The 15,326-nt window shown below is 48.9% G+C and overlaps 4 protein-coding genes across 4 annotated transcripts; 3 read left to right on the plus strand and 1 right to left on the minus strand.

Moving 5' to 3' along the window:
- Nucleotides 1–2,761: 2,761 nt before the first annotated feature.
- Nucleotides 2,762–3,565, plus strand: N7515_001163 (uncharacterized protein; the record flags this gene model as incomplete). Its single annotated transcript, XM_056661907.1, has 2 exons — nucleotides 2,762–2,935; nucleotides 2,996–3,565. 2 exons carry the CDS (start codon nucleotides 2,762–2,764, stop codon nucleotides 3,563–3,565), a joined length of 744 nt encoding a protein of 247 aa, XP_056527073.1.
- Nucleotides 3,566–7,474: 3,909 nt separating this feature from the next.
- N7515_001164 (uncharacterized protein) lies at nucleotides 7,475–8,132 on the plus strand (the record flags this gene model as incomplete). The annotated part of the gene is made up of 2 exons (XM_056661908.1): nucleotides 7,475–7,791; nucleotides 7,925–8,132. The coding sequence occupies 2 exons, from the start codon at nucleotides 7,475–7,477 to the stop codon at nucleotides 8,130–8,132; spliced, it is 525 nt and encodes a 174-aa protein (XP_056527074.1).
- Nucleotides 8,133–10,968: 2,836 nt separating this feature from the next.
- On the plus strand, nucleotides 10,969–11,542 carry N7515_001165 (uncharacterized protein; the record flags this gene model as incomplete). Its single annotated transcript, XM_056661909.1, has 2 exons — nucleotides 10,969–11,216; nucleotides 11,482–11,542. 2 exons carry the CDS (start codon nucleotides 10,969–10,971, stop codon nucleotides 11,540–11,542), a joined length of 309 nt encoding a protein of 102 aa, XP_056527075.1.
- Nucleotides 11,543–12,743: 1,201 nt separating this feature from the next.
- On the minus strand, nucleotides 12,744–15,167 carry N7515_001166 (uncharacterized protein; the record flags this gene model as incomplete). The annotated part of the gene is made up of 1 exon (XM_056661910.1): nucleotides 12,744–15,167. The coding sequence occupies one exon, from the start codon at nucleotides 15,165–15,167 to the stop codon at nucleotides 12,744–12,746; it is 2,424 nt and encodes an 807-aa protein (XP_056527076.1).
- Between the last annotated feature and the right edge of the window lie 159 nt (nucleotides 15,168–15,326).

The raw sequence follows: 15,326 nt of genomic DNA on the forward strand, positions 1-15,326 counted from the left end.
TCCAGGATTTGTGCAAGACCAGCGGTCTGCGTATGGAACTGAATCCGACCTGAGCCGTAAAGGGACATAGCTCAGGATTTCGTACCTGGTACTTGATCCAGGATTTGTGCAAGACCAGCGGTCTGCGTATGGAACTGAATCCGACCTGAGCCGTAAAGGGACATAGCTCAGGATTTCGTACCTGGTACTTGATCCAGGATTTGTGCAAGACCAGCGGTCTGCGTTTGGAACTGAATCCGACCTGAGCCGTCAAGGGACATAGCCCAGGATTTCTTACCTGGTACTTGGTCCAGGATTTGGGTTCGTACTACAGTGGGTTTACCGTTTGCCATACCCTCGACCTCGATGGGTGGGCTCAGAGCAGAAGGCCACTAGTAGCCACATTCAAACGAAGGGCTAAAAGGAGAAGAGGAAACAACGGTGGAGGGCTTGCCTTTATGCTGGGCCCTATGGGGCCCTGTACATGCCAATAACGCAAAATGGGGCTTTAACCCCAGCGCTGGCGTCCAGCTCCCAATCGGCAGGTCCTAGAACTACGCATCAACGCGCAGTTAACTGAGAGCGCCGTTTTATCCGGAAATTTGTATTGTCATGACAAATGGGCTAACCAAACATGAACTACATGGCTTAAGCCACAATAATGATTCGTCGATGATGTGGCGCTGGGCTAAGCGAAGAGTGATTTGGGCTGTGTGATCCACGCTTGCTGGGGCTGGCCTCTTTTTCGACAACAAGGCCCGCTTTCGCAGGTACAACACTGTGACCCAAATAGTGCATTATGGCGAAGAAACAGCAGAAACGTAGCTATACGGAATTTGTGTCATCTTGGGTAAGAATCGTGAACGAGTCTTCTGTTAGTCGTGTGTGAAATAACCATAGCAACGGGTCTGTCTGGAATCTCTGTCTCTCTCTCTCCCTCAAGACAAATTTGTCTAGCGATTATTTCAAACATGCCGGTCGTTGACATGCTGAAAGCCTGGCGAGATTGCCTCGTGCGGTACCCATAAGTCACTTACTACCGGCGTTCCCTAGCACGGGCAGAATCCACCAGTGGACGGCGGCCTCGTTCCTTATCCCTTTGGCTTCATGGATACATTGCTTGGGGAGATGTTGGAAACTCTATTCTCAGTAGCGGACCACAGCCGAAGCATTCAAGGGCGGCATGAGTGCTGTTTATTTATCAGGTGTATATAAAATACAGTAACAGGCCGAGCCGCCAAACAAAATACACAAACCTTGTTTTGTCCATTTCCGGATCGACCGTGCCGGGGCCCAAACCCCATCCCAAGGTGGGTCACCAATGATAAATTGCAGTAGTAGGCCGCCATTCACATGAGCATATCACGATTTTGAAAAATCACAAGATAAACAGGTGAGGGGGGATAACTTCAATTTGAACGCCTAGAGCCAAACAGATTCCGTTTCAGATGTTGGTGGCGTCGCGAAATCGGTCGACTCCAACAGGACCTCATAAAGCTGCATTTGACTTCGAGTTTCTCCGAGACGTCTCCCGTAGTCTCCACACCGTCAGACAAGGTAAATATCGTTGGTAAGATTTTATATTTGGGTGTGATAAACCTGATTGGTGGCTCTTAGTAGGCCGCACAGAAGCCATTCCGTTTCAATCGACAGGGGTGATTTCACTGATTTGGAAGAGGGGCTGAGCCTTAGGAAACAAACTCCGGTTCCCTATTCGGATCGACATGCCCAGAGCGGGGCGTCAAATTGTGGAAGTGGGTCGCGGAGCATATTAGAATATCACAAGATAAACAGGCGACAGAGCCTGGCTTTCATCCTGGACGCCGGGAACCAAGCAGATTTAGTTTCAGATGTTGGTGGCGTAGCGAAGTTTGTCGGGTCGTGGGTCCTCATAAGACCGCGCTCGACTTCGAGGTTTTGACGTCTAAGCCTCCATACACATTGAGTGCAATATTCCTAGTGATAACATCATAGCAGGCTATACAGAAGCCGTGCTGTTTTAGTCCTGCTGGTCTCGTCTTTCAGGTCATCCCCTTTGGAAAATTCATGCGACCGCCGGGCTACACCGAGGCCGCAATGAGCCAGTCACGAGCGGCGGTATTCTTGCGGGGCCTGCGAAGGGAGAGAAGACGGCTTCTACGACAGCTCAAGCAGATTTACGTGCAAGTCAGGATCTCAGAAGCAGAGTGCAGAGGGCTATGCTACCAGGCCATCAAAGTTATGGCCCTGAGCGTTTTACATGAGTCTTTGAGCAAGAGATCTAGTGCTGTATCCAATGGTGTGTCTGGAGATCATCGTTCAGCGCGGATTTGAAATCATGCCGAATCTACGCTAAGAATTTCTTAATCCTCTTTAGAAGCTCTCAGATAATGTATCAGAAATGTCGACACCGACTGGAAATTTCAGATCTAATCACTTCTCATACAAATTATCAAAAGCTACTATTATCTGCTCAACGAAGGCGATTCCTACCGTTGCGAGAGGAGCCAAGTCCGAGGGCAGTCCAGCCATCGTAGCCAAAGTGTAGACTTTAAACGGTGTGCAATTGCCAATGTAGTAGTCACTGGGCCAGTTACTCTCTGTTGGGCCGTACAAAACGGGGTTGAGATCGCTCACTAAGATTTTAAACGTCTCGTAGTTCGTCGGACGGATTTTCAAAGGCTAGCAGAGAAATTACTCAATTTCGCACCTCGAACAACCTTCTGATAAGAAATTTTTTCCTTTCTTTTCTTTTTGCAAAGAACCTGTCGATCTTTCATTTTCCATCTGATTCACTTTTATCATGCCCAAGGCAGCGACAACGTCGAGAAACCCATTGGTGCCACCCCAACGCGCGGTTCGCCGGTCGACAGGGGCGGAAAGATCTCTTGCGCAGCCCATAGGGACTTTGCCTGGGAGCGAGGCCGGTGGCATTGGACCGACGTCGCAACGGCAAGTGAATGTTCGAGAAGTACCGGTCCGTTCTCTATTACTATAGCTACGGGGCGTGCGGTCTTACTCACATATACTTTGATAGGGACGAACTTCCCACGCATCCAGAACCAATCAAGACGAGAGAGACGGAAACTTCGAGATCGTCCACGCTAATTGTAAAAAGACCATCGAGAACGCCGACGCAATCAACCGACAGCTGGCAGCTCAGTTTAATGAGAAACGGCGTGAAATCGCAGCCAATGCGCAGTTGTTTAGCAGGGAAAGATCCGAGATGAGGACCAAGATGCAGCAGTACCGCCTGGAGATACAACGCTTGAATGGAGAAGTTACTAGGCTGGAGGCACTTCTTGAGACAGCCAACTCAAATGCCCGTAACTTGGTCTCGCGAAGTGACCTGCAGCAGACACTGGAAGATATTCATACTGCTGGCCAGTCATTCATGAGCCATCTTGAAACCCGAATGAACGAAAACGAAACCAAGATGGATGAAAACGGAAATGCGCAGAATTTCAGTCAGTTGCCGGGAGTAGATGTGACGGGCGACTGGCTCGACACGGAAGCGTTCGATGTGATCAATAACTCTGGGGCTTTTGCGGAGATGCCGGCCACCATGTTTCCCGTATCTGAACAGGACGGCATGCCAAACATCTAATTTGTCCGCGGGTTGAGCTGGGTTAAGTCGCCACAAATGCCATGATTAATTTTTCACTCGCTCACTAAGATAATTGAGCCTGGTTTTTCTTTGATTCTGCCTTCACGCAAGCCAAGAACCCACGTGCCCGTATATTACAGTACAGCAACGGCGATCTGGGTAGGACACATACAGTGGTCTGATTAGTATTTAACCTCCGGTACATTGGGGGCCTAGGATCCACTTTAATACTGCCAGGCAGAAACCTCGGGGATTCGAATTCATCCAATAGGTGGTGACGCGCGAGTTCCGATTGGCTGATAAAGTAAGCGGTCTAGGTAGCGGTCAAAAGTAAAAGGGGGGACCTTAGTACCGGAGGTTAAATACTAATCAGACACCACTGTATAATAGCATTACAGGTGGTATAAATACTGTTACGTGTATTCAGGTCAAGGATCGAAACCCAACCTGCGACCTTAACAGGTCCAGATCTAGCTTTTGTCTAACACCCCACGGTCTTTTGTTTTTGTCTAGTCATGACCTCAGTTCTGTTCGCTGACCGAATACTTTAGTCACGCGTGTCATAGCAAGCATGAAATGATCGTATTGGTAACGGATCTGGTGTACTGTAGCTCATAGCTCAGTACGCAGACAAGAGTCTCCTATCTCTCCAACCATACAGCCTTCCCTTCAAAGTGGTTCCACAGGCGCTTTCTATGCATGTCATTCATGTCATGCAACTCTAAACTCACACCGACAGGCACGGACCGATGTCGCTCTATGGCTAACGATGTGTTCTCATCACTTGCTCATATATGGACAATCAATTGTATGCTATGTGGCCGTGTGGGTATCGGTTCGACCGTATCATCTAGTCCAAAGTATGAGTCCTGTTGATACTGGGCGGGCGGATCGGGCTGCCCCATCCCGAGAAGTTGCCGTGCTTTGGTCAAGGGCTTTTTCCCCAGCGATCTGCAATTGATTCTCCTAACCTGGAAGGGAGGACGGAGGGTTGAGGGACCGCAGTCCCTATAATGAGCACTCCCGCCTATCACCTCAGATACCCCTCTCTCTAGCGCTCTCTCCCCCAGTCCTCCCTGAAACCACCGTCTATCTTGTCAATGTTTGCCAGGCGTTAAGTACCCAATGCAATTTGGGAGGGTATGGTACGCACGCGATATCAAATTTCCACAGAATAGGGGCGAACAACCACCAATTGCACTACTTCGTGAACTAGAAAAATGGGGCTCTTCTAAGGCGTTTACGAGACGTGATTGGTCCGAGGCTATCGAACAACTGGAGCTATAGAGTGTCAGCTCCACCTCCGTCCGGTATACATGTAAAACCACTTCGGTTTTGTGGTTCATCACTCCTGTCATCCATGGCTTGAATTGAAGCACCTTTCTCTCTTCACTCTGTGAGCCTGTTGATTGCAGGGGTCTAACTGTCCCGGTGGCGGTGTTGGGAGCGCGGCTCGACTGTGAATTGCACACCACCGGTGGATTAGATTAAATTAGCGCTGGTCGGACGATACTCGAACGATCCAGACCTAAACCCCTGTCTGGCGCTCAGTAGCCCACGCGGCCGATGCAGCTCACTATCATTCTGTGGGAAGGACCCAGGATTGCTGTATAAGTCCTCTACACTGAAAGCCATATTGAGCGTGGGCGAAATTATTCTACACTTGGGACTCATGCGATAGTAATTCAACGACAAACATTATCCTGCGCTGTTTGATATGTCCTGTGCAATAGCTATGGATTCTTGAAAACCCCATTTTACCGGAAGGTCATTATTTGGGCAAGACGAGCGCTTCTCGGAGAAACATCATGGTTTAGTAACCTATCATCTGGTAATCAAAGAGATGTTGGTGATGTGTTTCGTGAGTTCAGAACCAACAGTGGCAAGCTGGACTGGGGTCGGATTGGCTCAGGCTAAGCTAAAGGTGACGTCGTAGAGAAGGGTTTTTTATTTGGTACGCCCGAGCGCGGGAAATTGGTACAAAATTCGGCCCCACATTTGCGGATCTTAGTTCCGTTGGTATCCAACTTAATTCCATTGGCTACGGAGTCACAATAAGCCACCGGCAATACAGCTCAGCGCAAACGGCTAACACGGGAGTGTACAGCCGCCACTTTTAGCTAGACTGGTACGGATCGCGTGACCAACAAAGTTCTTACGCCGTGGCGATCTTCCTTTCAGAGCGTTCCCCGTTCCTGGCCTTCCAGTTCTAGACTTCTAGTATTGGGAATTTATCTGCAATTCGGATAGCATGGCGCGGCAGGCCGCAGGAGCTCTCTCGATCAGACGTTACTTAAGGTAGATAGAGATACGGTTGTCTTTTCTTCTATCAGCGTCTTGCGCACTGACGAAGCTCCTGTGCTCTAGCGCGCGCATTGGTACCGCAACACTAGCCAATCAGATTGTGACCACAGGCTTTGATTGAGGCATTGGACAGTAAGAGAACGCACAATTACTCGTAAAAAAATATGACAAACGGTGAAAAATAGAAGTTACGGACGAACGCATGGGAGTGTCTCTACAGCCCTGTACCCTAAAATGACATCTGCCCTGAACCTTCAGTACTGTTTGGATAGCAGCTGTAATATCTTTCACCACTGCCCAAGCACCTGGTCCAATATTTTCCAAAGTTTCTCCGGGACTGAGTGTCGTCGTCGGCGTTGGAGGGAAAACATCCTGAGTATTGCATCATCTAGCGCAACCTAAATCAGTTCTGACCCATATTATCTTCTTTTCGTATACTTGTACTCACATGATCGCCGTTGGCCTCTGGTTAGTGATTCTCTAGGATTGAACTGCCGGAGCAGTTGGCGAGCCTGAAGATCCGCAGCCCTCAGATTTAAGGCGGGTGGCGAGTTGGGAATGCCAGGCATATGCTCCAGTCGTTGACATCCTACAGCCTGAGCGTTCTTGCGGCGACATCTTGCAGATATCGAACGCCGCCGGTAGATACCTTTTAGTAGTTGATTATGTTTTCCACGTAGCGACTCGGGCCCGCGTGCAATACCAGTATCGCAACGGTATTTGATCGATTTCTTCTCCCACGATAAATGCTGGTGTCGGGATAGCCAGTCCGGAAGCCTTTGCTCTTCTGATGGTGACCACGGGATATAGTTAGCTTTGGACATGATGAGAGAGAAGAGGAGAGACAAGCAGGCTGCGATGGAAGGATGCTGATAAATTCGTGATGGATCAAACGAGATCAACAAAGGGAAGACAGGGATTTATGTAATTGTTGAACGGTTCGAACTCCTCCTGAGGGGACACGGGAGGGGACACGGGACTTGGGACGGTTGGTCTCAGCTTGGATAGGATGTTGTTCGTCTCCGCCGAAATTACACGATTCTACTCGACCACTTCCATGGGGGTTGGACATTTGACTGTGCAATTCGAAATTAGTCTACAAGCCACCAACGCTTCTACGAGTGCTATGATTGCCTGTTTAAGAATCGGTTCATGTTGGGGCACGGTAACATCCTGGCTCTCAGTAGGGCCGGTAAAAGCTGATTTGAACGAAAGTAACACCGGACATTGTATCAACTCTGCGTGAAAGTGATTCTGAATGCATTTCGCCGCCTATCGAGCGTAGAGAAGGCAGCCATCACGGAAACAACATAGCATGACCGAGACCAGACAGACGAAGGCCGACCAGGTGCCTGCCCTATTTGAAAAGCCCCCTAAGAGTTATCCCTGCTTCATGATCCAGAAAAGTGGCTCCCAAGCCATCTATCCGACCCCCTGGGCCCCCTGGTCTAGACTTATTAAGGAAATATTTTCGAAGGGCTCAGACTTCTGTGCTATGGAGCCTGTATATTGCGACTATGCCGGGGATATATATTGAGCATGTACCCTCCTGAATAGGTATCACAAAACAAACACCACTGGTGTACTTCCGTATTATCAACTTCCATGGCACCTCCACTTGATTATGAGCCCAGCATAGCTCCAGCTGCATTTGCGGCAGGCTGGCGTCAGAAGTTCAGGTCACAACCACAGCGGGTTCCCTCCACCTACAGTCTTCCCAATGATGATTGTCCTTTCGAATACGTGGACCAACCGCTGAATACTGAAGCCAATGATGTGACGGGGAATGAGGTTGACCGTCAACGTATTGAAAGCGACAACTTGACAGCGGACTCTTCAAGCTTGGCTTTGCCCGACTTAGATAACCTGCGGCAACATTCTCCCGAGGTAATCATGGCACTGGGGGGCACGTTTATCAGACAGTAAGCAAAATCGATCCTGGTCTCAATTTGTCCCTCACTCACAGCCAAGTAGATTAGACAGCCAAGTGCAGTGGGTCATTTCTCTAGACTGATTTCAAGACAAAAGACTTGTATATTGACTACAGCTACCTAGGGCGATGGACGAGCAGATCAGGCAGCAAGATGTTTGGAACGACGGCATACAACGGCAGATGGAGGCCATTGTTGAACACTACCGGAAAATAGATGCCCTGGAAGCGCAGGTGGCGGCTCTGCAAGCAAAGCTGGATGTTCTATGCGGTGACAAGGAAGCGGCTAATGCAGGGCGCAGATCGGGTGGCCGCAGACGCCAGGCACCATGAAGACAGCCCCATATCCTCAGAATCCATCGACGTAATTCAAGCCAAGCGCGATGCCTCTTTCATCAGCCAGGAAGTACTCCAAGACACCGTATTCCTAGTAACTGCTCGCTAGTTGTTAAGGTGCTAACAGGATATCAATGCCCCTTCAGCGAGAGATAACGGTGGTAACTGTGGTTGGCGATCAACCATTCCCTCTAGTTTCGTCTCCACCTAAGCGACCGGGTGCTCGGCCCACCCGAGGCGCTTGACGTAAAGATCCTAAACTCCACCTTGTATGCTACCGTACCCGGGACAGATGCTGTAATACACTTTCCATGCGCTGGTACAGGTATAGCATTTGCGTGCGTCCTGCTTCTATACTATGAAAACATGTCCGGACACAACACCCAGTCTTGCTTTGTGTAATCGGGCAAAAATACCATCTCTAGCTTTCATCGTCGCCTTCTGTACCGTCCAGCTAGTGACTAGGAACTTTGGTCGGCTAAAGATCGCGATATACGAGATCGATCCTTGCTTAGCAACTGGGGCACGTCGCGATCGGCCCTAACGTACCCCACTCTTACTATAGGTAGCTGCGCACTTCTTGCGTCTCAAAAATAACTTTTGTGATCGAACGTTATTCATTTGTACGGCCACGGTGAAGTCTTGTTGTCTCTCGCCTGTCCCCTCCGCAACTTTGCAGCTCACTCCGTGATTGATGCTACTAAACGGGCCCTAAGTGACCAAGGTGAGACACTATTGACCAACTAAGGCTACCGCTTTGGCGCTGTTGGTGATGGAGTTGCAGCTTCCATGGTAAGTGGAAACTCTGATCGACATTTCCAGGGGTAATTGAGTAGTCCTCGAGATGAAGCAACAGGCCAAACGCCTCTAGTACAGCCATACCCTGCAGGAACTAGCGGTTGATCCACAATAGCTAGACCGACGGAAAGTGCGTGACGTCAGCCATGGCTCAAATGTACTTTGTATGTAGAAGCAAATTTCCCGGATCCAGCCCGGCCGTACGCATCCTGCCAGTGAAGCTTGCCTGCGCTAGCACAATGAACCTCACCCCGCTCTTGGCATTGATTAATGCGGATCTGGCCCTCAGGACATGCTTCGTCGGCCGTCCCGTTCTGCTGTGGCTTCTGAAAGTGATCCCACGCCCTGCCCCAGCGATGACAGCGCCTTAAGATGCCAGTCAAAGTTAATTGTCGAATAAATCCAATGGACCACGAGAGTAGTCAAAAATAGGGTGCGGCATTATGGGAAGGCTGTAATCGACGATGGGCTCATGCTTTGGAAGCGTCACTGTGTCCAGTCAGAAGCTGGAATGAGACACACCGGCTTAACTGCAAGTAAAGGCACAACCAATTATATAATGCTATCTATTCTCCGCCTATCCGAAACATGACCAACAGGAAGAAGACCCGTACTGACTTCATATGCTCGCCTACAGTTTTTCTTCGCCGACTGGTCGCGCAAACTCAAGCACAGTCAAATTTACTCCAAGGGAGAATGCGGCACCTTTCTGCCTATAAGGCACTTTTCTGCCTATAAGGCACTTTTCTGCCTATGAGGCACCTTCCACCTTGCGGCTCCACCTGCCTTTGCATTCCCTGCGTCAACATGCCGGCACTCTTTCTGTTGTTTTTCCCACGGGTTTTTTTGCAGTTTTGATGAGGCCGGCAACTGACATGTGCTTGCTGTCTTTGGTGTTTTTTCCTTCTCCTGTACATAACCGTAACATGGGGGAGCTTTCGATCGCGGAGAATACCTTACCCCACGATCGAGGGGGAGTGTTGAGTTGAAGGCTACGGCACGTGACCGACACGGAAGAACCACTCTTCCGTGCACTGGCCAAAACACTCTCTCTAGCGTCTGCTTCTCCGATGTGAAAGGGCAGACTCCATTGAGCACTCTTTAGACCACTTCCCAATCGAGACCATCCCAGACATCCAAATACCTGTTCCAAAGCCCCTAAGCGCCGTAACTGGGCCGCCACGGATGACAAAAAGGGTCAAGAAAATGGTGATCAGCACCGTATTAAGCGGCATGGCCTGTTCCCCCGGATCGTATCTCTCATTTCAACACCGCCTGGAGAGGAATTTATCTCATTTGGACTAATCCCAACTCACCAATCTAGGATTTATCTTATGATCAACATTTGTCTAGTTTGCCTAGCTAAAAATACGGTACTACTAACTCAAAAAGTGGAGAAATTCTATTTCATGAGGCGTCTGTCCGACCTGGCTGCCTTTCAACCAATACATCTCTGAATGCAAGCAAAGAGACCATGGCAAAATTGCCCGATGTACTAGAGGTCAAACGACACGTTTTGCACAGAATGCAGTAACTTTTACGTGCGGGCATTTCAAGGTTATAGTTGACATATCCGTTATCGAAAGACACACCGGACCTGGTATACTTCATATGTAGACCATTCATTTTAAACTGTGTAAAGACATGTAAAGGGTCCAAAGGGTCCAAAGGGAAATTGGCCCTGAGTGCTCATTTTCATATTGTACCATCTGACAGCGAAGCTCAAATATTGATGCATACAGCTCACGCAGAGGTAAGTTTTGTATTAGACCAAACGCGGTATTACACGGGGAGCGGAAACACACCTTTGAGGACCAAGGATACGCTATATATTCTTCAAAACCACATCGTGTCAAGATTCGACACAACTAGCACAATGCATCTACCGAAACTTCTTTTCTATGCCTTGAACACGTCAGCTTACATCGCCTTTGTGAATTGCTTAAATGACAAGCAGAGAGGCAGCGTTGTTCTATATAACAATTGCTGGTTTCCTTTATATATTGAAGGGGTAGCAAGTACCACATACTTCGATATGGAAATTCAGCCCCAACAGAGCTATTCTGATCTATTTCGCCTCACCCATGATGGTACAGGAAGCTCTCTCAAGGTTTCGACTGAATGGAGAAGCTCTAAGGTTACCCAGATTGAGTACAGCGCTTGTTTTGGAAACGAAAGCAACATCGATTGTGGCCCTCCTAATATGATCTATTATGACCTTTCGAAGATCAATGACCCATCCAATGCCGAGTATAGTGTCCGCATTGAGCCCAGCTTTGCTTGGTGCGCGACGATCGATTGCCCTAAGCAGGTATATCGATGTGAGTCGACATATTACCAGCCCGATGACAATTATGCAACCAAGGCTTGCGACGTTCATACAGACCTGAAGGTCACATTTTGCTAGCAGTCAAAGCCGTAGAGCTTTTGTTTAGTGTGAAATTGTGACGGTAATGCTTTTCTAATGATGTCTTAAACCTCACTCATACAGACTGTGCCTCGTGAGATTCGCATAATCACTTGAGTTGGTAACAATTCAATCTTTCAGTTGGCATGAAGTCGGTGGAGATGAATGGGATTCTGGGCCGATTGTAGCGGACGGCGGTTGAGCACAGGAGTCGATGTTAGCGTTCGAACATTTCTCTGCTCTAGTAGACGCTGTTTGATTTGACATTGGTTTTTGTCAGTGCTGACGGAGACGGCGCCAAGCCTAGGAAGCAGGCCGCACCAAGTGAGGAGCAAAAGCGGGCGAAATGATTGGTCCGAAAGAACAGCCAACCAATGAATGAGCAAGAAAGTGCTATGATGCGCAAGTAACATATTCTTAGATCTTAGATCTTAGATAGATAGATAGATAGATACTTAGAGCAAGCTACATCGGGCCAATGAATTTCTCTCTCTACATGACCAGGTTTACTTGGCTACTAATTTCTATTTGGTGCTATATCATGAATGAAATATGGCAGTTCACGAAATATGGCAGTTCACCAAATATAATTTTATCAAGCTACAATATTATCTTCAGCAACCTAATACCTTACACACCTAGCACAATACAGATGGTCTATTGAAATCGTATTCGAGCGAATATTATTTTCCGTATCAAATCAATACCAGAATACATCTCCAGATGTTCGATATTTTGTCCAGTCATACTTATCAATATGGATAGTATCGATCATTGCAGGCAAGAATGGATAAGTAGAGAGGCAAGACACTAACCAATGTCATCATTGCAATAGACTTGATCCATGCAGACCCCGATGGAATTAATCCTGCATATGGCGGATCCAGTTAGTACTATGTCATATTTGGCTGATGGAGATGAAGATCGGGTTCGATACTCACTGATACCACGTGTATTGGTAAAGGACTGAGGACTAGTGATGAAGGTGAGCTGTTAGTAAGGACGTGTCCGGCGAGGAATTGCGCAATTTGGGATCTACGAGCCGTCCATCTACAGCTTATCGATTCAGAATATATACTCCATCAAGTTGAACGTCCCCACCAAGAGCCAATACGCCGATATATTTCCGCAGAGAACAAAGACAATGTCCTATTCGACCACTTTACCTCCACTAAGCACCCCTTCAGTGCCACACACGAACCATAACCCAAGGCTTCCGTGGGAGAGAACAATCCCCCCCCCCTGCAAAACAGAGAGTGCAGTTATGTGTTCAAGAATACTATGTACAAACAGCACAGGTTTTGGCTTTCGTTTCCCGATAATAAATTTTTAATAGCACAGTACATGTCTGTAGGCTATTCTGCAATTGTGCTACGCTCTGCCGTCGTGTCGCCGAAGCACATCTAGTCCCGCCCTAGCGAGTTTTCCGCCATAGTCGGCACGCTGATCTTTTGAGAGCGGCCATGTCCACGTCTGACTCGTCTGTCGGCACGCTGACCACAAACTGAATTACCCTGGCCCATGTGATTCACACTAGAGCCGGAGCGCTGGTGAAACCGCTTCCTCTTGCGATAGTGACGGGCAAGCCAGAACATACCGGCACCGTAAGCGCCAGCGCCGGCCACAGCCCCGATGACAACTCCTATAGAGCCAGCATTGATCTTGAAATTACTGGCTGAGCCATCGCTGTAGATATTACCACTAGCCGGGCTGCCATTGCGACCACTGCCGGTGCCGCCGCCGCCGGCGTTCGAGTTGCTGCCACCAATGGGATAGTTACCAGAGAACTCGAGAGGGATTGTCGGGTCAACCATGGCCATTAGTGACTGGATATTCTTATTTGACTGGCTATAAAGAGCAGATGTAGGGTTGACCTTGAGACCTCTTAGTGTGTTGACATTGTCAAGTGGGAAGTAGAAGATTGCAAGGGTAGCGTTATAGCCGGCAGTTTGCCAGTTATAGTAAGGCTGAAGTGCAAACATTACTGCGATATTCTTGGCAGAGTGAGTTGGTAAAGCGTTCTCAATAGCCTGAGGGGTATAGTTGAAGATCTGTGATGATGACAGAGGGGTTGTTGCAACAAATGGCCACGGCAGCTGGCTGTCAAATCCAAGCTGAAGCAGGATCGAGTTGGACGGAGCCTTGGTAACTACGTCCGATAGAGTGATAGAGCCAGGAAGAGGAGTTTGCTGGGGCTTCTCGGTCAGAACAGAGGTCGAACTTTCGATGGCTGGAATGTCAGGCGAAAAAAGGAGGGTAGATGGCATCCAGGCAGTATCGTCGGAGTTAGAAGCCGTGGCCAGTATAGATTGAAAAGTCTCGGTGTTCACACGGAATTTGGTTATGTTCACATCGCTGGTTGATCCATGTAGGAAGACAGAAGTGGTGGGAGAATCGCTCTTAGGAACAGAGGCGGTGATTTCCCAGAGTGCTGCCCACGCGACACTAGAACATGTGCTAGTGCCAACGCAAGTGCCAGGGCCAGTGTCAGATTCAGAAGCAATGGGGGAAGTATAACCGGATTTGCGGGTCTTTGGTATTGAAATCGCTCCGCTGGTGGCGGCTGGGGTCGGGCAAAAAGCGGTGGCACTATCTCCGAGAATCAGAGTAGGAATGAGAACGTTCGACTCGGACGACAGCACATTGCCGTCGAGCATCGGCGCTGTCATACTAACGGCAGTGGAACTAGCCTCTGGGGAATCAGCACTAAGCAGAAATCCTACGCCCAATATGTATTCGTCGAGCGTTCCACCAGAAACTGAAGTCTCAGTCGGAGCGGGGGTGGGTGCGAGCAATAGAGCTGTGGAAGCAAGCAATTCGACTGGGATACTCGACGGACTAGAATCGCTAGAGGATGACTTTGATGTGTCAGGGGATAGATGTGCAGTGGTGCTGCTTCCAGTGGATGCTTTGTCGGTCAGGCCCAGTAAGTCAAAGAATTCTGATTCAGAGCTTGTCATGATTTGGCCTAGAAAAGTCGAGTTGCTGGAATCGCTGGAGCTGGTACTTTGATTGCTAGGGTAGCTAACTTTATCGGGCCTCGCAGAGGCGGGTCCACTGGTCGAGGAATCGAGGAGGCTGTCCGAACCGGTTTTCGAACTACCCAGCATGGAAGCGGTGGATGTAGCCCAAGCATAAGAACTCGGCAAATTTAGCACCTTGGCCAAAGGGGCCGTAGAGGGGGAAACAGTATAGACACTCCAGGATGCGGAACTGCTAGTCGAACTACCGATGAAGTTGTGTACACCAGCATCGACGTCATCTACGAGATTGTCGCGGGGCGATGTTGGTAAAGTAGATAGAGCAGGTGTTATTGAAGCAGTGATTGATGAGCCAAACGTTGGCCCCTGCTTGCTCGTAGTTCCCGCATCGGTAGGTGCAGTCTCATAGCTTTTGCGAGTCTTCCCAGTCCTCGAAACACTGATTTCCTTGGGCGCTGCAGTGGTGGTAGCAGCCGGATCGCCTCTGATGATTGTAGTACCTGTGGTACGGTGAGAGACGCCAGAGCTCCTAAGACCGACAGGAGTGACCTCAACAGCGGTTTTATCCCCTTGCTCAATGTGAGCGACAGACGACCTTGTAAGTGTAGACAAAACTAGAGGTTGAGGGAAAGAGCTCTGGGTAGAGATGGGGTCGCTTAACGCAGCGTTTGGGAGGAATTCGGAGCCGGAAATAGAGGTATAATGCTGGTTGCGACGTCTTCGTTTGATTAGCCCTTGTGGACTCCCACGCGGCCTTTCCATGTGTGGGATATCTTGACCTTCCACGGGCTTCATCTTATATATGAAGAGAAAAATGATGAGAATCAAGACGGTTTCGGGAGGCATGATGAACCATAATAGATATACGTTGCCCCTCCCCTTGTAAAAGAAAAGATGCTTTGCGTGACACGATTATTATGTATATACCGTTTCTGAAAGCGGAGTTCGAGGACTCCAAGCTTCTGACTGATAGAAACTGTAGGTGCAGTTAACCAGTCCCATTTG

Source organism: Penicillium bovifimosum, assembly GCF_028826915.1.
Source record: "Penicillium bovifimosum strain IBT 22155 chromosome Unknown utg000001l_segment0_segment0, whole genome shotgun sequence".
Taxonomy (NCBI): Eukaryota; Fungi; Ascomycota; class Eurotiomycetes; order Eurotiales; family Aspergillaceae; genus Penicillium; species Penicillium bovifimosum.